Genomic DNA, 21,504 nt, shown 5'->3' on the forward strand with positions numbered 1-21,504 from the left:
TCCTATAAGAAGCGAAAATAGCTTCACGCCGTGTTGTGAGCTTGTAGATTTGCTATGTTCACTAGTTTGGGTCCCAGGAAAAACGTCTAATTTATCTTTTGGGTCTTGGGCTAAAAAGTTTGGGAACCACTGTTCTACAATCTAGAATACAGTGGTACAGATTAGAGCTCTATCACGATGTAAAACAGCATGACCAGTCGTCCAATAAAAGAGACAACTGTGTGTTTGTGTGGGGTTTTCTTTCTGAATGAACGTAGGACTGTGAAAAGTAAAACAATCTCCATTATTGTTACAAACAGCACTGACTCAAATGATTATGATTTTATGACGATCCAAGCCACTGACCATGTAATTGACTGTATGATCAAATTAACCCATTACCCATGAATGTTCTTTGGTGAGAAAAGAGCACCATTTATTGCAAATCTCTGGTTCAGATAGTCAAACTCCAGTGTTATGTTGGACATAGACATTGGTCACACATACACTTCAATACACTTTGTCTTGAAGACAATGTTGAAAGCACCACAGGTAAGAAAAATAATGAGAATCTGTCTTTACACATAAATATCTCATATTTCAATTACCTCTAACCAGATACAGTAGAAGTGCAGGAAAACAGGGCATTCAAAAGGATTGGTCTGCTTTGTGTGTCCAATAGGAGAACACAATTCTTCATTGTTGCATGCTATGAACAATCTGTGGACTCGATGCAACTGTGCATTTTATAGCATAAAAAGTGACCGCAGATCAAAGTGGGACGCATCAGGTTATTTTCTGCACGTATCAAAGTTTTCACATACGATGGAACATACACAATTTCAGCTAATATGATCTTATGTACAAATACTTTTTTTTTAACCAACATTGGTCAACTCATTTTGCACGCGCACGCACGCACACACACACACACACACACACACACACACACACAAAATCACATCAACAGAATATCCTCCCCCAATTCCCCTCATATTAAATAATAACAACAATATAACAATATAAAAGAAACATAAAATAGAACTTTCAAGCAGCAGAAATAAGAATGGCTGAAAGGGTAAACAGCTGAGTGCAACCTGTGTGTCTCAGGGTCAACGTCTATAAAATAACATTACAGCAATAAAAAAGAAAAAAGGTTCTTGTCTTTCCGCGAAGGTGCCACTGTGGCCCGGAGGAGTCTTTGTGAAAGCGTTCTCCTCACATGTTGATTGTCACTGAGGGGGGTTTGTGCGCCACTGGGCTGGTCTCTCTCTCTGCACAGCGCTATGAGGCATTGCTCTTCAGGTGCTGAGTCTGCAGCGGCTTCACATGGTACTCGTAGATCTTCAGTGCAGGGCCCAGCTTTATCGACAATCCCGTCAGGACGTCGTTGCGCGTCATCAGGAGCAGGGACTTCCCATCGATTTCCTGACGGATGCAGTGAGAAATGCCTGACTCGTACTCTGTGGTGCGATGGGCGCCCCGCGGCTAAAATAGCCGATCTTCAAGCTCACGACGCGCTGCACTGCGACACATTGTGAGCTTGTAAACTGGCAATTTTCGCCGCGGGACACCATCGTACAACAACAAAATATAAATCAGGCTTAAAGCTGTACTATGTAACTTTCCTCTTCTACCCCAGATTTGAACCCGTTGTCTGCGCAAGTGCTGAAATTTTTACCATTGAGCTAATAAGAGCCTGCCTGCTTGCTCAGGGGATAAATTGAATCTTGACCTTCAGGTCAAGATTCGTGTCAGATCCTGTGTCTAGGTGAGACATGACCTTTGACACAATCTAAATGTCTCAATAGAAGAGCAGGGAGACTAAATACAACCACCCCAATTGTATACGTTATATTGTATTAACACACCATCTTACAGATTGGACGAAATTAGATTTCATTCATAAAAAAAAGTTACATAGTGCCGCTTTAACATTTGATTGACCTGTGGTTTAGTGCATAGTTCTTTTTGTAATCATACAATGATGACACGTAGAGGAAGAAGGTACCTGATCCTGGAAAGCAGTGGCTTGCTCTTCGAACCCTGTTGCTTTGAAGTAATTGACGACGTCTGCTACTCCCCAGTTAGCAGGGTCAGGCAGCTGACCATTCTCAACAGGGCTGTGGGGTCACATTGCATGGAACTGTTTTAGCTACTCTTAAAAAAACAAAAACCACCACGTAGGTACTCTAAAATCAACTCCATAACTCTTCCTTTCAATCAGCCAGTGCAGAATATATTATTACTTTGACACAACAACAATATATACCTTTTAGTGTCAACTGATCCATTGGCCTTGTCATCCATGCCAGCTGTTAAAAGAAGAGAATGAACAATATAAAATATAAATTACATCACAAACAAATACATAAATAAATAATAATTTAAATAAGCAAATACTAGACTAGAAATCTCTATCTTTTTGGAACCACGGTAGGTCAGTATAGGAAAGCCTACACTATAATTCCAAAGCTGTCCAACTATATTACTATATGCATGTGCAATATATACATTACAGTATACTGGTGGTTCCCAAACTAGGAATCGGGACCCCATATTATTTTGGGGGGTCCCCAGATGATTAGCTTCATGGGCAACATTGTTTTCTCACAGTATACGTGTATAAAGGGTATCTCCACATTTCTAAAGTTACAATTTAATGACTTTTAATATCTTTTTAATACCACATTTTCCAAATTGTCGAATATTGTCAAATATTACGTAAGAAAAATTGCCGATCTACAAGCTTGTAGATCAGCTATTTTCACAATGTTTATCTGTGGAACCAAAAAGTAATGCCTACAGTTCCAAGTGTTTGTCAGGGTGGGGGGGGGGGGTCTCCAGTTCAAATATAATTATTTTGGGGGTCGCGGCAATAGAAGTTTGGGAATAGTATACGTATACATGTACTGTAAGTAGCCTACTTGAAGCAAAGCCTGGGGAATAATGGCAAATTCCTTAGATCCTCTCTAACTTTTAAACTTCCTTATAAGGATCTAACTTCCCTGTCTTGCACCCTAATTTATGCTCCATTGTACGACTGTGTCAACCGCCGAAAACAGCAGATCTATAAGCTCTAAATGTTGTGAGCTTATATATCGACTATTTTCGGCGACACCATTGTACGACAAAGTATGGTTTCACAGATATATCAAGAGCAGAAAAGCACTTGAAAGAATAGATTTACACAGAATTTGTTCAAATGTGTTTTCAGCATTAGACCATTATAATAACATGCAAGATGGTGTATTATTGTAAGATGCAAGACAGTATTAAGCAATGTTTATATGTACTGAAGTACTGTACTTGTTATAAGTAATTTTTTTTGAGGTATTTGTACTTTACTGGAGTATTTCAAATTGTCAATACTTTTACTTCTACTCCATTACATCTCAGAGGCAAATATATTACTTTCAGTCCACTACAATTATTGGACAACTTTGTAAAATGTCAATATTATTACAAAACACACATAACCACTTCAGCCTTCAGCCCTATTATATATAGACTTCGGCTATTTGAAAATAGCTGATCTATAAGCTCTATGAGCTTGTAGATCTGCTATATTCAAATGATTTTATACATTTTGAAAACATGAAATGGAAGATTTCTGCATAATGAGTACTTTTACTTTTGGTACATTTTGATGCCAATACTTTTGTACTTTTACTCAAGTAAATTCTGAATACCAGACTTGTACTTGTAACAGAGTATTTCTGCATTGTAGTATTGATACTTTTACTTAAGTAAAAAATGTTCCACCCCAGTCATTTTAAACTGACAGACTGTGACATTTCCAAAAGGACCATTTATGACCAGACATGCACCCATTTTTGATTGGACGGGAAAAGTACTCTCATTATTTGACCAACTTTAAACAAATAAGGATATATAAAAAAACACACACAAAAATAAACAACAAGTGATCATGTAAGCTGATGTTTCAACAAGAATTTGACAGCTGCAAAAATTGCAATCTGTGATGTAAAAAAACAAAACTAACTTATATCAATGTCACCCAGACAACGCTACTCGGTTTAAACGAGTATAACACCAAATGGAATTAATTTTAACAAGCAGAAATATAGTTTTAAGTTATAAATAACGTTAGGCTAAATGACATTAGCAGACGTAAGTTAGCTATAGCACTTGCTGTATATATATACTGGTAAACCAGAAAACTCGCCCCAATACACGCTCACCCCCATTTAGTCCGCGGACCAGCGGTTCTTGTATTCTTGCATTAATTTTACTAAGCATAAGGTTAGAAATAAGTTCACGGTTAGGCATAGTTTTACCGAGGTTACGTTTAACAATAAGGTTAGATTTAGGCATAGTTAACTGAGGTTACGTATAGTAATGCCTGGTGAATACCGCCGGAATTGCCCCGGGGCGACTGTGTTTTGGGGCGAGCGTTTTGGTATTCTATCGCTAACAAGGGATAAGTTAGCAACATTAGCTAATACGAATCTTACCTTATTTTAAATGATTCCAGCTTGACAGCGTGAGTTCAGCCAAGTCATAAACGCAGTTCAGATGTTTAATATCGTTCTCATAACGGCGTTCATTTTCAAGGCAGAAACATCTAATACTTCCATGCAATAAAATTAAGGTTTGGTGAAGTAACAGTCAGTTTTAGCGTATCTTTCCTCGGTTACAGCTTCCTTCGCCCACATGATACTGATGGTTTATGGGAAATGTAGTTTTTACAGCCAGGTGCCAGCGTTTGTAGATTTGTACAAACTACAAACGGGTACATGACAAAGATAAAAGACGATTAACCACTTAAACCCCAAATGGGTAACCCTCAGTCCTCAGGGCTCAATACTACTGTATTTTCTGTTTTCTGTTATTGTGGGGACACAACGAGCTTGTCGATCTGCCATTTTCAGCGAAAGCTTTACGCACAATATACCGATGCTGGGGTTTAAGTGATTAAACCACACAGGGACAATATTATCAGTCACTGCAACATTTGCATATTATAAACCATGTTCTCCTCAAATTAAACAAAACGATTCTCGTGTTTAATACAAAGAATTTAATTTATTACAGTGACATATATCCTTTGTTACATAAAATCTGCTACAGCAAAGTATGTTATACTTCCCTTGCAAATACAAGTAAATATGGGTGGGAAAACGGTGTCAGCCTTCTAAATGACGTTGTGCAAAATATCCAACAAACTAAATACATAGATATTTCATATTTATGGCCCATACTGGCGTGTGTGAAAGAAGTTAAAAATAAACTGATATTCCTTTTGTAGAGAGTGTCAGGTGGCTCGGGAAAAGAAAATTGCCATCATTTACATCAAATAACTTCGACAATCATTACACACACATGAGTTGGGGGGGTTGGGGGGGACAAGGAATTGCTGTGGATTTACTGCACATTTTCTGGAAAGACTTCACACATAGGCAGTTTGGATTGCAACATGCTAATTTCCCAGCGAGTGGATTTTCAGACCATTTTTTCCAGATCACAATGATCTTGGATTCTCCTATAAGCTTCACAATGACATTCTGGTCACCTTCCTTATGCATCTGGGAAAACAAGATTGAAATGCCCATGAAAGCACGAGAATAATTTAGTTCACAATGGGGACTGAAAAGACAAAAGGAGCGAAATTAATGACTTGATTTTGACTAATGGGGGAAGAAACATGACTGACATATGATCCTATTCAGGCATAAGAGAATTGATGTCTATTGACTGGTGAATATGAATATCTCCATAAGGGCAAATGGAAAAAGAAATTGTACAAATAAATAATTATGAAATTTTCACCATTTATAACACTTCTGAAAATAAAACATTTGCACCTTCATACATACTGAGAACTATGCAAGTTTAAACATTTAGAAGGTAAAATTGATTAGACATCGGAGTATAAATAAATAGCATAAAAGCAGTTGTGCCTTAATAAAATAAAAAATAAAAAAATACGGGCCAAATGAAATGGCATGTCGTGCTCAATTTCTGTGAAAAAAACAAAACAAAAGAAAAGCTAAACATATCACAGCTTAAAATTTAGGCATTGCCAATATCTATTTACAGTGTCTTGAAGAAGTATTCAACCCTCCAACATTGATGACAAATCCACCACTCAGGGTAAAATTTACCAGCTTCAAAATCACACCCGAGACTCTTTCCTCCAGTGAAAGAAGAGATGCAAGTCAAACACCTTTTCCAGGCACTGTTAGCTTGTTGTGACACTGTGGCCAAATGTAACAAATGAAGACTAACATGCAGGGGGGAAATGGAAATGAAACAAAAATGGCAGTTACACAATGTCTTCTGAAAAGTTTGCTAAATAAATCTTAGCAGTTAAAAACCAAAAAGTGAGAGATGTCCCAAAGTGGTCAATATACTATGTCCATGTAACCAACACTGTCATAACCGCAATTTCGTACCATCTGAGAAAGAGACATTTCAACAAACTGACCTTTACATTTTAACAGTGTAAAAAAAAAAAAAAAAAAAGCCTTTTCAAAACAATATTATTTATTTGGACATGCCAAAGAAAGATGACCTATTATATGCAACAAAGCAATATATTTAACGCCCACTGGTTTCTTTTCTGGCAGATGAAACTGTTGTACCTGAAAAATATATCTCTTATATTCATTTGAATACCATACCTATTCTGAGGTAAAAGGAAATGCCCCATCACTGGATAAGGGATAAAACGATGCTACAATTGATAAAAACTAATACAGCACATACATGTTTCTGCTTAATAATTAGGCTTGCCACAATGTGCTAATCACGCTTTTTCAGAGCTGAATGCCCGAGAGCTTAACACTGACAATTTCAAGAGACATCATTCAGTGCTGCTGAACACTTACTTCCTTCACTGCCATTTCGTCAAAGTTTTGGTCATGCTTAAAAAAAAAAAGAAAACTAAAAAAAAAATTAAGTGTTGTAAAATCTTATGTCTGATATATGTGTTTCTCTATATGCACAAAGACAAGGTTCTACTTGTTAAGGACAGCAAAAGGTTTAGGAGTATAGACCGGGCCGTTACACTTCATTCAAAACCCTAAAATACACTCAGGCATGTAACAGACAATAACTGGCAAGACTCACTGGCAGGAATTGGAACCTTTCTATTTCCCCCGAAAAACTTAAATCACAAAATGTGCAATACCGGCTAATACAATCAATCACTCTTTGTGCCACTGTGAAATGGGTAGATAATTGGTTTTGTCTTGCTTTGTACATAATCACCTGAACTTAAATAAAGGGAGTAGGGAGGAATTCTAAAAAGCGGCAAATGTAAAAAAAAAAAACTAAACAAAACAAAAAACAAACAGAACAGGAAATAAGAGATAAGAACACATGGTCTAGTATTTTTGTGTTGCAGCACGAGGGGTGTCTGCATGATGTGCCTGTGTATAGGTTAGTGTGCTAGATGCACGCGACAAGGATCATGGCAAGAAGGACTTCATTCAGCCTTGTGGAATGAAGGAACTAGGCAATTGTTTTGAACATATGATGGTCTCAGCTCCACCTTCACCCTCAAAAGAGTGCAAAAATATCCCAATGCATGTGAGCCCTGAAGGGGCTTTCCCACTCACTAGAATTCAGCAAACTCTTTTGCACATTTTTCTGTTTCTGAGACACGAACTTCCTCCTCTTCGTAATCGTCAAAGTTGCTTGTGTCTCCTGGTCCTCTGCACTTTGGCATGAAGGGGGCCTCAACCTGTAAATACAGGAGATAACTAAACTGAGGACACCACTCCAAAGAATATAAAATGATCACACATATCACACATCACACATTTTTCACCCCAAAATGGTGAATATCTCCTTTCAAAAGGAAACACATTTTTTGTGAAATAAAATAAACAAGCAAACAAATTCTTGAACAACAAATAGTCGGGACCTACCTTCCTCTCGTAGATGGCGATCCAGTCTGTTGTGGAGAACCACTTGTGGTTTTTGATGTCGTTCACGCCATTCTTCAAGTTTCCAAATCTCTTTGTCAAGTCTACCTGTAGCAGGTTTCTCAGCAGATCCTTCAAGTCAGAGCTAAAGTGAGAGGGGAATCGTACCTATGGAACCAAAGATGTGGATTGCTGGTTATAGAATATGGACGATATGACACCCTTAACTGAATGCTTCAAACTAGCTCTATTCCACAACTGTGTTGGAATAAAGCTGGGTTTGGAGTAGAGCTCGACCGATTCCAGATTTTTGGGTCCGATGCCGATTTTGGAGTCATACACCACATTTTACCAATGTTTTCAACGATATAAGGGGGGGTACTTTTTGACATGCAAGCATACATTTTAAACTTCGATATACAGACCTGCCAACCATGGGAAAATGTTTTGAGTACCACACACGCGCTTTCGCGCCACGTCCGCGCCGCCTCGCTTTGTACACGGTAATTTCCCACTCGCCTCCATATCACCAAGTTATTCAACGTATGAATCAGCTTCTTATTCTGAGTAATAGAAATGTTGTGTTTGATATCATTATTAATTACAATATCATGTTGATAAGTTATATACTCTGCACATTACTGTAGTCCCGAGTTTCCAGAAGGTGGCGTGCTCATTTCCTGTTCAGCTGCCCATACTTTGATCGACTCAGATTTGAACTGGAGACACATGTGAAGGTGTCATGTGTTTCTGGATCAAACCTGCAGCCAAGCCAATCGAACAAAGCTGGAAACCTGGGACAACAGTAGGCACAGAGCCTACCGACTCAACACAATAGAAATGTTTTCATCAGCATCATCAGCCCCAATTCACATGTATGCCTATTTCCTACATGCATGTACAAGATAAGAAATACAGTCAGACCTCTCACCTGTTCATTAACACCGGAACACCAATCAAGCACACTAGACACCAGAAAGTCAAAGGTAGCCATGCACGCATGCAGACACACAAGGCAGACACACAAGACAGACACTGCTATTACTATAGTATATTAAAGTAATACCATGCTGACAATTCCTTTGTTGCTGATTTATTGGTGTGGCTTAATTTTATCTTTTCAGCCTAGCAGCTCTGATGGAATTGCTATCATTTATGTTTGGGGTCCGAGGTTATCAGCATCGTAGTGATAGCAGGCCACCACCTACAGTATTGCAACACATCATGTGCACTTATTTTCACTCTGGGGATATACCTGAATACATTTTTGTTGTAATTCTATCCCCTTTAATTCACAACACTAGACATTACCAAGACATTGCTCTGAAAATGTATATCATTACTTGCTAATCCATGATGACTGATGTCAATATCTTGCAAATAACATATACAAATACATAGGCTATATAACATTAGGCTAACATTAACTTAATTCAATTCACAATTTCAACTCCCACAGGACAAATGCATATTATATCAAATAGGATATGCATTTGCAACAAAGTAGCCAATCGGGTGCAAGCTATCCGTCCGACCTATGGGATTCCTCCCTACTAGTTGCTCCTGTCCCGTTGGCTGCAAACATGCAACAATGTTGCAACCTAGTTGATCCTTTAATCCTGTAAAGCATTCATTCTCGAGCGCATCTCCTAGTTTCACAAACACTTGTCATTGAGGTGATTTCTAAAGATTGCAACGACACGCAGCATCTCTTCCACCCAGCATCATACTGACAAATACAAAGAGAGGGAGTGAGGAAGCCACGGAGATACAAACATCAGATCCACTACTAAAATTTCTGCCTCCTCCATCCTCCAGCATGGTGGTGTTACGGTGAAATTGGTGACCTGCCAAAATATGTGACCATCTTATGGACTTCAAATAATGCACATTGAGGTCTTGCAATACATGGCCTAAGGCAGAAATTTGAGTATTGGGTTCTGGCTAAAGAGAGACGAAGAGGGAGAGAGACAGAGACACAGAACACGCATCCTGGCAGATCTGCACAGCGCGTAGACTTGAGTACTGCACAATTAAACTCACGAGGTGTAAAGGTTTGCGTACTTTGGAGGGACAAATCATACCAGCATACTTTGATGTCAAAATGTGTATCTGGTACTCATAATTCGTATAAGTTGGCAGATCTGAATATGAAAAGAACATTTAACTTCAATTATAAAATGAACAAGCAAACAAGTAAATATTAAATATACATAAACTGAAATTCACTGCCATTTTAAAAACAGACGATCTACCAGCTCACAACCTTTCGGGACACGCTGCAAGCTTGTAGATCTGCTACTTTGAAAAAATCTTTGAAAACATTGTACATTTTCAACTATAATGGCATGCCCAAAATAGGGATGCCAGGCTTAAAGTGGTTACAAATCAGGACACATCAAATGCATAATTGCTATTACCTGTAGTAATTTTTTTGGCCATATATCTGTCTCTAATTTGGAGCCTTCCATTAAGTAAGCTAATACGATCACTCAAGTCGCTAAGCTGACAATCGTGGACTGAATGGACTGTTCCCAAAAAAAACACCACTTCACGGCAATAATATCTCTGGCTTGTTTTTGTTTTAATCCTGGCATTAGAATTTAAAAATGTTATGCTAACATGAGTCCCTCTCTGCTGACCAAGAGTACTTTGTTCGAGCTGTTGTTTTGGAAATAACTCAACTTTTGAACGAGCTCAAGCCAGAGCTAATCGAGATGAAAATACACTACCTTGTTTACACGAAAATGCAGGCTAAAGATACGATCATTTATTACTCAGACAGTGTATCATGCCTTAAATACTGTAGATCATCTACAAGCTTACAATGATGCTTGTAGATGAGCTATTCTTTGATTCACGTTACATCTACCCACTAGTTTAAATCTTTGTTTTAAAAATGTGCTACTTCCTACAACCTGTTCCTTCAGCTCGAGTCCAAAGGCACAACAGGCTTTCACCGTCGCTCACTCATAACCTCGTCTCATTGGCTATTGTAAATGCCAATCAATATCGGTGATATGTCTCGCCCATAACTGACTGTTTTCAGAGGCAATTAGAACCAAATATGATGGTTTCTGGCCAAGTGATGGGAATTTTATCAAGTGCATATCGAACCAATATTATTAAGAACCGTGGCATCACTACTGTCTGCACCTTGCCAGATACAATCTTCTCGTAGATCTGGATAGGCTGATCTGCAAAGAAGGGAGGATAACCAGCTGCCATTTCATAGATCAGGACACCCAGGGCCCACCAGTCCACAGCTTTGTTGTAGCCCTGGGAAACAAAACCAGGAACATAACAAATATTACATTATCATCTAACATCACTTAAAAGGAGCACTTCCCCCATTTTCAACCCATCTTCATATAATTGGTCCTCATCAATACTCGGGTCTGTGTCTCAGAGGAGGGCTGTGGACAATCCTGCCTACCAGTGACATCGGTAGGGAGGTTTGGCCATTTCAACCCTTTATTTTTTCATCAACACTAGAACAATGGCTTCTATTTCAGCTTACTAACTTTCCATGAAGAGAAAGACTGTAGCTATTAGTTTGGAATCACACATTATGAACTGTCTATAGCCCACCTCTGGTACACAGAGCTGGCAGACAGAAATGGTCTTCTTAATGTCATCTTATACTGCCATTAATAAGGACCAATTATAACAAGATACGGTTGAAAATGAGTGATGTGCTCCTTTAAGGTGCAAACAAACCAAGGATGTCAGTAAATGCTCCTGTGTATGCAGGTTCTGCAGGAACATGGCTGGCTCACCTTGCTGAGGATGATCTCTGGAGCCAAGTACTCAGGGGTTCCACACAATGTCCAGGTCCTGCCTTTTACTCTCTTGGCAAAGCCAAAGTCTGTGACCTGAGGGAGCATAAGAACATCCTCATCATCATCAAATGTTTTGTTAACAAGGCCTAACAGCCTAAGCCTATGACTTTTTAATGAAAAGTGAATTTGCATGATAGTGGCTTCATGATGACTTAAATGATTTAAACTTAAACTTGATTTAAATAGACACTTTGGAGCTTGGAGATTACAGACCAATTACTTTATTGTCATTATCGCGATAACAATGTCTCGATATAATTGTTGGCTATTATAAGTCTTGAGACAACTTGTTATTTGGCGCTATAACACAATTGTATTAATTGAACTATCGCTGCTATGTCCCTCTCCTTTGTAGTGACTCTCTCGCTGAACACTGGTTATTTTGCTGAGCAACTAACCCATTGTTGCTGGCTGTTTGGCTGAGCAACGTAGTCTTTAACCTTTAGCTTAGCGACTAACTTATCTTGGCTAGTGACGATTGGCTTCCCTCCTGAGTTTGCAAAGTATAAAATCCAACACGGCCATACTTTAGTCCAGGGGTCTTCACCTTTTTCAGGCCAAGGACAAACAAAGCAACCTCCTGTCACAAAGATTTGCTGGGTACGCCACCCTAAGAGGTCCCACAACCCCTAGGGTTGAAGACTCTATATTAAGCCCGAGTTAACTTTGTTGCAAAAATAAAATATACCAATATTATAAATTATCAGGCATTGCAGACTACATATTTCAGTCATCATTCACTTGTTGTCTAAATATCGTGATAAATATCCTATAGTGGAGTTTTTTGTTATGGTTGCATCCCTATTGCACATACCATCTAAACTGGACATACAGTACATCACTGACAGCGTACCTGAATGTACCCATGTTGATCTATGAGCAGGTTTTCGGGCTTCAGGTCTCTGTAGATGAGGTCTAAAGAGTGGAGGTACTCAAAGGTGAGCACTATCTGAGCTGCATAAAATCGTGCGTGGTGTTCACTGAGAAAATTACACACAAGAGACAGACACCACATTAAACAAGCAAAGACAAAAATGTAATGGCCTGCATAATCACTTCCTGCTCCTTGAAAAACTGTTCAACAAGAAATGACACTTTAAAGACTTTGTATTCAAGATTTAAAAGGCTATTTATCTAACCTTATTAAATACTTTAGAATTTTAAACAATTAAATGTAAGGCATTTTAAGGCATTTTACTCTAGGGACCTGTCGTCACCTTGGTGACAAAAGGCCTTTTGCATGAATGAGTGAGTGGATATTCAGCCGTCAGACGGGATTTTTTAATTAAATGCTATTAAGCCTTTGGGTGCCCTTCATTTTTTCTAAACATAACTGTACTAACCGTGCAAAACTTAAAATAAAATGATTTAATTAAACACACTATAAACGAAACCATATTAATAGTGCCTAACCTGAACCAGCTGCAAGCTATAACCATATGGTTATAGCTTGGGGTAGATCGGAGGGCCGATCTACCCCAATCAAACCAATCAAATGGGGATGGATCGGAGGGCCGACGGCTGAATATCCCCTACCTTACACGTGTAGACCTGTACCTGAATCTCCCGATGCGTCTGAGGTGTGAGAACATTTCCCCACCAGGAACATATTCCATCACCATGTATAGATTTGAGTTGTCCTGTTAAACAGAGTGAGAGAATTCAATATCTACTGTCGTGCTTTCATGTGTGTCTTTCATGATTGCAAATAAACAATAGCCATCAACCAAACACCAGTGCATTTTCTCTGTTGATGTTATGTTTTTGCTAAACTGAACACATAGGCCGGCAGATACAGTAAACAAATATTTTGTTCTAATATGCAGTATATAGCTGGCTGATAAAACTGTGAAATTGACCTGCAAATCTTGAGTTGTACTGAATACTTTGTCTTGAACCGAAACAGTTTAAGTTTCATGCACTAGGTGACCTTGACAAAACAAATAGGGAGCCTGGTAAAGGGTTCCATGTTATCAGTTACAGTAGCTAGAACAGAGGCAAGTGTGTACTTTGAAGGAGTACTCCAATCTGACGAGGAAGGGGAAGGAGACAGCCTGCAGTATCCTCTTCTCATTTAGTGTGTGTTCTATTTGCTTCAGCTTCACCACCTATGATTCATAAACACACACAAACATGAGCAGAATAGACAGTCGTTATCATATCATTTGGATGTATTCTTGGAGATCTGTACATTTGTTCTGTTAGCTACTAGTGCCACATTGAGCAAAGCTTTGCCATTTGAAGCTGAGGGCCTTTTGAAAACCGTGTTGTGTGACTTTTGAAGTGTGTTTGATGGACTGATAAAGGTCAGTTCACAAAATGTCAGAAAACCAAAGGTAACCAGTTCAAAAACCATGCTACAGAAACTGCTCTTTTTCTGTAACTTATCAACAATGGAACTGGATAAAAAAATGTATTCCATCCATCAACGTCTATGTAGTGAAGACATGCTAATGACTTTCACTTTCACTTCAGTATTTCCAGATATAAGCACTTGTGTGAAGCGCCTCTGAGGTTTTCAGTTGAACCACGTTTGAAATGTACCGATAAATGAGATGAAACTTTCCATTTCCTTCTGTGAGGTGCAGCATTTAGCAACAACATTAGAGTATCACTGCAAAGATTCAGCTCAGAATTGCCACATGATTGTTTCAGTTCAAAACCATCACCCACTTTCTGTTTGTCCAGGATCTTCATGGCGAAGAACTGGTCTGTTGCTTTATGTTTGACGAGCATGACTCGCCCAAACGAGCCAGTGCCAAGGGTCTTGAGCCTCTCAAAGTCATCCAGGCCAGTTGTGCTCTGAGGAAACATGTTATCATTCAAATCGGACATTTCTGTTCGTATACAGTATCTATCTAGAACATTATACCACAACATTTCCACAAGTCATATCCACTGAGGTATCTAAAAGTTTGCAGAGACTAGGATTAAGTTGAGAGGAAATGTTTTGATTGGACACCATTGGCAGGCATCAGGTATACTGTATTGTGTTAAGAAAACAGAACTGAAACACAGAAAAAACTACTCACCAGGCATATGACCTGTTTTTTTTCAGAGTATTATGGCACAATAAAAGTCATGCTTTCAAATCTATATTATATTAAATGTTTTGAAGTAAAGGAAGTGGCTTTTATAATCATTTGCTTGTTTAAGCAAATTAGACAAAATGGTCAGACAGAACTTTATTTCATTTATGTTACCTGTGGTGGACACTCCCATTTTCTTAGAAAATCTTCTTTGGCTTTGGCTAAGAACTCTTTCACTAAGAAAAGTGACAAAAAAAGGAAAAATAATTAGGATGATGGTAAGGGCTAATATGTCAGATGGCTAACTTGGCAGGTAACATGTTTAAGGGAGGGAAACAGTTCTACTCTATCAACCAAATAACTTACAATAAAGGTCAGGGCACTGTCAAGTACAGATGAGGTAGTACTGTATTTGACAATGAGGGAAAATCCTTTATAAACACAACAAATCCAAACACCAAGGCAGGCAATTCAAAATGATAAAGAGATGCAAAGAGCTCTTGTGGGCTAAACAGAATGGGTCAATTCAAAGAGACCATTCTGCATCCCTTTCAAACATTGCTGAGGGGAAAACAGCAATATAAAATAAGCAGAGAAAGACCAAAAGGCAGAGCATAACTGGGTCTGCAGAGCAGGCATTAGAAAGACAGTGCAAAGTGAAAATCACAGCAGACACATGAGCTGTCCATAGTCACAGAGAAACATAATGCATCTTGGTCAAATTGTTGTGGTGCTTTCACAGGAGGTACGTGCAGCCAGTAATTGTATGTGTATCTTTATATCTGTAAGTGTATAATCTATATTTATAACAGGTAGCCTAAATAGCCCCCAATCAAACAAGAAGTTGTTGGAAAACATGTTGGCATATTTAGGCTAAGTATAAGGCCTATGATGCTGTGACAAAGTACGGTCCACACAAAATGTTCTCTCTGTGATTCAGGAAAGCTTATGGAGAAATAAGCATACCAAAAGTCTCTACAGTTCACCAAGGGTTTGCAGGAACATTCACCCACATGGATGGAAATGATGGAGGAGAAAGAAAGGGAAGAAAGGTTTATGAAGTGCAAAAAACAAGAACATTGTAGTCAAGTGGATTAGATGCAACACACAACATAATGACATTGAAGACGACAATGTACACCTTCCATGTAAATGAAATAAAAGCCTGAATTTGGCTATTCTGGATGTTTATAACTTTTTCCTATGTCCATGGAAAGAATGTAGCCTAAAAAACAAACATACATATTATTGTTTCAATTGAATTGACATTGTTTTTTTTTGTTAAAGCTAAATGGTAGGTCAAATCAACATTGCAGTTCTCTGTAGTTAGGTGACAACAATATATATTTTTTCCAATTCAGATTCTGAATTCCCAAGCAAGCTTTAGATTCTTTAAATTAACTAACTTGTGAATATATTAAGTTCTTCTCATTGGCCTACCCTGGCGAACATTGATACAAATAGAACAGCTAAGACAAAGAACGAAAAAGCAAAAATGACTGAAAAGATAAAGAAGATTACAAATAAAAAGTTAAAACACATTAAGACATTTCATACTTAGAAATAGAAATAGCAGAGAAAATGCCAGGACTAAATATTATGATGAGGAGAGAAACTGAAGCACCAACTATGTTCTGCACTAGTACACAGTAATCTGTCCCACAGAACGTTTCAGAGTAACCCGTTGCTCCTGAGCACAGGCCATCAACAGAGAAACCAAAGTGAGTGACATATTGACAGTTGGACAGAGCTCTCAAATAAGCCTAAGTTCAACTTCCTGGTTGATCCGGAATAACCAAAATTTTCTTTACGAACTTCAATCAAAAAGGTTTGCTGATATAACAGACTGAATGACTTCTTTGTTCTTTCTTGAATTCTTAAGGCCTGCGAAGTGATCTTACGAAACCTTCATTAGGAAATATTTTGAACGTTAAGGAGGAAGTTAAGAGAATCCTGTCTCTGACAGATAAAGACAAACTATGAAAACAAGACTGTTGCTTGTGGTTTTGAGACGTGACGAAACAATGGAGACCGACTACCAGAAGAAACTGAGACACCAGTGAAAACGTAGAATAATTTCAAAATAAAATGTGGATGTTTAGAAAGATTTTCGGTATAAACTATCAAACACCAGTTACCCAGAGAATTCTAAGCCTATACGTTTTTCTTTTTTAAGACAAACAAAACAAACTACAGCTCTTAGCAAGAGAGGAAGACTAACACCTGCATACAAACACAGCAAGACACTTACTGAACTTATCCCAAATGATGGTGAACTCAGAGACATAAGGCACCTCACTCTCTTGTCCTTTCTGATCTTGATTGCCCTTGCGATATCTGTGGAACAGTCGGCTGGCCAAGTCGTCCAGTTTAAGAAAGGGGTGATCCTTCCCCTGGGCCATTTCACACAATTATTTCCCAGGCGTGTGACTGACAAAGCAAGCTCACAGCTAAAGTGGCGCTTTTTGACTTATGGACTGCCAAACACTTCCTGTATGCAGTGAAGTGCAGTGTGTGATGCTTGGCTAACCACATACATTATAGCGGAGCTTCCTGTATGAGTGCTCTACTTCAGTTTGAGCAGCGTGCTGCAAATGTTATTTTCTTAGTTATTACTTTTTTTGATGAATCGAGTAATCAATTAGCAATTTGATCATTCGTTTTATCTTTTATACATCAATGATCGCGTGAAGAACTTCTAATAGATTTTTTATCATCGACTGAAACGATTAGTGTGATTATACCACTTAAGCCCTATGCTACTAGTGACGCATAAAAATAGCAAAACGCCAATATACAGCTTGTAAATCTGCTATTTTTGCTTTAGTTTAAAAAAATATGTATTTTAAAACCTAAAAATCAATTATTTTTTATAATCAATTCAAATTGATTAGTTAAATTAACGGTTGCACCCCTATGAACATCCAACTGCACATTTGTTTGTTGTGTTAGTTGAATTCATTTATATGATTTTCATGCACAACTACGTTTTCTGGCTGACAAGTGCAAAATATGCAAAACACACTAAAACAGTAGAACCTTCTAGGCCTAATGTCAAAACACTGCACGGCTGTGATGCCTTAAAAGTACTGATAAGGACAACAACGCCCTCTAATTAGCCTTGAGACAGCTAACATAAAAGGTGATAACCAGGGTTGGGTAGTAACTGACTACATAAAAAGATTATGAAAAATTAAGTAACCATAATCTGCCCAGATTAAATTTGGAAAACATGTAATTAGATGATAGTTAAAAAATAGTTTTACAAATTTAGAATATGCCAATTTTCAACTCCCACCTCTGAAAGTTCAGCAGGACAGTCGGAGCCTCAATCCAGACCCCCTCTGCTAGATAGCCTCTCTCTGTGTTTTATTTTCATTGATGTTTTTAGATTTTTAACCAGTTGAACCCAGCATCCATATTCTGGGGGGGAGCATTAGCCAAAAATAGACAATCTGCAAGCTCACAATGCATCGCTTTGTGATCTTGTAGATCGGCTATATTTTGTGTAGACGAAAAAGCGGTCTAAGTACAGAGCCAACTCTGGTCCAATTGACTATGTCAGGGGGTTTAAGTGGTTAAAGAGAAAAGTGAGTTTGTGGAATTCAAATTTTTGTGAGTGAGTAAATTGTTTTGTATAAAAAAGGTGCAATATTTTCAATTTGCAGCCATCCAAAAGTATACAGATTGGATTACATTTTTTTGTAATCCAAGGGACTAAATGACTAACTTCAAGCCATGTCATTTGTATTCATAAACTGACTACATTTCAAAGTAATCTGACCCAGTCACCCAACCCTGGTGATAACGCTCTCTGGTGGGAGAACACAACAATGTAATTCTTGAGCCCACTTGCTTCATGTCAATAACATGTGTAGTCCTCACTACTGGCTACTTGCAGTGTGTGTTCTAGTCAATTAAGATTATGCTATTGTGAGGGCGCCCGCTGGCCTAGCGGTCCGGGCACATCATCACATAGGCTCTAACGCAGCCTGACAGCGTGTCGTGGGTTCAATTCCCGATCCCGACGACCTTTACTGCGTGTCACTTCCCTCTCTCCTGTCTATCTACACACACTTGTACTATCAATAATTATAAAAATAAATAAAAAAAGATTATGCTTCTGTGGCACTCATTGTAAATCAGTAAATTGCTCTGTATGCCATTGCCAATAATGTAAATTTACCCCCCAAAAAGGGCTGGTATCTTGTCATGAGAACCCGGGTTCACAAAAATGAACCCGGGTTCTCCTTGTAACACAGCATCACCTTAACATCTAATCTAACGTGTTTCTGTGTTAACTCTGACACAGTTTATCAGAAATGATGTTACTGTACACAAGCCCAGCTCCTCCTTGTAGAAAGCTAGTCACAGGTCTGTGTAACAACACAGACAACTGCCAATGAGAGAGCAGGTTAAGACCGGGATTCTCTAGACAGGCAACAAGGCACGGCAGTTTAGTGGATTAGCTCGGTCATTACTGACAAAAGCATTAAAAACAACATTATTGCCCTCTGGCTATTGCTTTTCAGGTGACAGGATGAAAGCAAGAGATAGAGAGAGCAATCTGGATAATGTTAACATTTCTTTTCAATTAGGTGCATCCATCCACAAATATATTTAGTATCAACACAATGAGAACAATCTAAGAAAGCAGTGACCCTAACATTTTGATTTACTGTAAATTAAAGGGGAGTGGAAATTGCTTTTCTGTAAGCTCCCAAAGAATATGGATAGCCGACTTTAAATATTGTTTGCCAGTTGCTGCAAGGGTGTGATGTATGGTTTTGTGTCAGCTAGTTGGCTATCATCAATCCTTAATCTAGTTATTATAAACTAACAATAGAAATCAATGAATAGCAGCTGTCTGTATCAGCTAAATCAATAGCAGCTAACTAGCCAGCATAGCCTGTCGCTGCTATCAAATACCTGTTGGTGTTAGGCAGGCCTTTCACTGCAGCTACAACAGAACTGCTGATGTTATCTGGCTGGAACAGCAGCTAACGTTCCCAGCTATAACGTAGTCAGTGAGCGACTACGTTGTGCCCTTCCTGCAACCGTTAAACGCCAAGATATCCATCTCGAACATTGGCAAGCTAATTTGAAAGCATCTCACCGCTGACTGAACCAAAGGATCCAGTCTCTTCGAAACCACTGCATGAATAAAACAGCTGACAGTGTGTGTGTGCTGCAACGGTGACACTTGCCTGTGCTGCTGCCCCAGTGTCACATTATAACACTTTAATTATTGATGCATTTAGGACGCGAAAGACCATTGCCATCGAGCTAAAAAACCTGGCCGTGGTACAACAGGGGGGACCCTTTGCGACCAACAAGGGGGTCCTAGTGTAACTGTAACAGCTAACCCCAGCCTGCTAGCTCAGCTGATGCCCCACCAAAGATGGTCCTCCTCTAACAGGCCTGTGTTCTTCCAGCTCTGTGCCAACACAACGGCTAAAAACGATGCTCTTCTTCGGTAAACCGGTGCATTCACGGTCATTGTTTTGTCAATAAACTCACCGCTTTCTTGCTCGTTGCCTTTCTTGGCCGTGGCTGCGTTCCCCATGGTAGGAAGACAGGGCGATGATGCACAACAGCTGAGCTGAGCTACAGGCTAGGATGGTGTGATGGTGGTGGTGACGATTAGCTAACAGCTAGCTAACGAGATTTCAGCTGATGTTAGCTGGCTGGCTAACAACAACAACATCAATAATGTCCTTGTTTTCTCTTGGAACGTGGACCCCTACGACCGTGTGCTCCGCCAAATGCCCTGTTTGATCGGCGCTTGTTCTTCTGCACGACGCAGTGTGATATTTCTAAATTAAACAGACCTCCAGTGGAATGAAAACATTCTCCTGGACTTGTCACCTCCTCCTCAGCCTCTATGTCGTTGTACCAGTGGACAGTGTTGCCAGGTTTTGCAAGAGAAATAAGCAGTGCCATCTAGAAGGCTCTGGAAATAAGCAACCAGGTCTAGGAAAACAAGCCCAAAAGAAGCGACTGGGCACTCTACCCTTTGGCTAAATAAATAGCAGATCTATAAGCTCACAATGCGTCGCGTTGTGAGCTTGTACATCTGTTATTTTCAAAGAAAAATCTTGGAAAAAAGAGAACATTTAGGAATATTTTAAAATCCACAAAATCTTATATGGGGGGTCTCTGGCACAACATCTTTTCAGAAGGTTGGATGTACAAATATATATTAATTTGGGGGTTCTTTCTTGACATGCAAATGTTTGAGAACCACTGGTTTAAACAACATTAGACAGCAAGCCCAAATAAGCAACTACATTTTAGAAATAAGCACAAAAAAACACAAACCGCAATACCAATATTTACAAGGAACTTCACAGAAAAACAAGCCCAAAGTAGCTTATAATAAGCAGACATGGCAACACTGCCAGTGGTGGTGTGGGGAGAAGAAAAAAAACAATTTAGCACCGGAAGTTATGTCATCGTCGTAGGGTGTCGCGTGCCAGAAAGAGCTGATCTACAAGCTAACAACGCCTCGCGAAGCGATGCGTTGTTGACTTGTAGATCAGCTCTTTCTGACCCGAGTGACAACCTCGTACGACGCACTATAATTTATTAGGCCTTTTTAGTCATATTAATATATGACTCATATACTAAATCTTTGGCAGAACTTTTACAGATTTGTCCTTGACCATTGTTTATGGAGATTTAGCCTATTTATTTTGTATTTTTAACTACATACTTTTTGGATAGTATTAGTTTAAGATTAAGAAGCAATATTTTTTC

General features: G+C 38.9%; 2 protein-coding genes across 5 annotated transcripts; both read right to left on the reverse strand.

Annotated features, from left to right (window-relative positions):
* Positions 1-260: 260 nt before the first annotated feature.
* samd13 (sterile alpha motif domain containing 13) lies at positions 261-4,648 on the reverse strand. Its single transcript, XM_080429974.1, has 4 exons — positions 4,458-4,648; positions 2,252-2,294; positions 1,991-2,102; positions 261-1,407 (listed from the first exon to the last, which is right to left on the reverse strand). The coding sequence occupies exons 2-4, from the start codon at positions 2,287-2,289 to the stop codon at positions 1,264-1,266; spliced, it is 294 nt and encodes a 97-aa protein (XP_080286100.1). The 5' UTR covers positions 2,290-2,294; positions 4,458-4,648; the 3' UTR covers positions 261-1,263.
* A 352-nt stretch (positions 4,649-5,000) lies between these two features.
* Positions 5,001-20,630, reverse strand: prkacba (protein kinase, cAMP-dependent, catalytic, beta a). Of its 4 annotated transcripts, none has more exons than XM_080429751.1 (10): positions 20,266-20,630; positions 14,920-14,981; positions 14,390-14,518; positions 13,726-13,824; positions 13,274-13,356; positions 12,570-12,696; positions 11,654-11,749; positions 11,031-11,153; positions 7,878-8,042; positions 5,001-7,690 (listed from the first exon to the last, which is right to left on the reverse strand). In XM_080429751.1, the coding sequence occupies exons 1-10, from the start codon at positions 20,309-20,311 to the stop codon at positions 7,565-7,567; spliced, it is 1,056 nt and encodes a 351-aa protein (XP_080285877.1). In that variant the 5' UTR covers positions 20,312-20,630; the 3' UTR covers positions 5,001-7,564. The 4 variants fall into 4 exon arrangements, with proteins under 4 accessions (XP_080285877.1, XP_080285876.1, XP_080285875.1 ...); XM_080429750.1 differs by having other exon boundaries at positions 13,253-13,356; XM_080429749.1 differs by lacking the exon at positions 20,266-20,630 and adding an exon at positions 16,997-17,212.
* Positions 20,631-21,504: the final 874 nt, after the last annotated feature.

Source organism: Gymnoscopelus braueri, assembly GCF_963280865.1.
Source record: "Gymnoscopelus braueri genome assembly, chromosome: 6".
Classification (NCBI taxonomy): domain Eukaryota; kingdom Metazoa; phylum Chordata; class Actinopteri; order Myctophiformes; family Myctophidae; genus Gymnoscopelus; species Gymnoscopelus braueri.

Coding starts and splice junctions, on each gene's coding strand:
- prkacba (XM_080429748.1), bottom strand. CDS start 17,147: ATGGCCCAGGGGAAGGATCACCCCTTTCTTAAACTGGACGACTTGGCC. Junction 14,982..16,996: donor CATCATTTGGGATAAGTTCA/GTAAGTGTCTTG, acceptor CACTTTTCTTAG/TGAAAGAGTTCTTAGCCAAA. Junction 11,154..11,653: donor CAGAGATCATCCTCAGCAAG/GTGAGCCAGCCA, acceptor TTTGTTTCCCAG/GGCTACAACAAAGCTGTGGA.
- samd13 (XM_080429974.1), bottom strand. CDS start 2,289: ATGGATGACAAGGCCAATGGATCAGTTGACACTAAAAG. Junction 2,103..2,251: donor GGATCAGTTGACACTAAAAG/GTATATATTGTT, acceptor GTGACCCCACAG/CCCTGTTGAGAATGGTCAGC. Junction 1,408..1,990: donor CCACTGCTTTCCAGGATCAG/GTACCTTCTTCC, acceptor TGCATCCGTCAG/GAAATCGATGGGAAGTCCCT.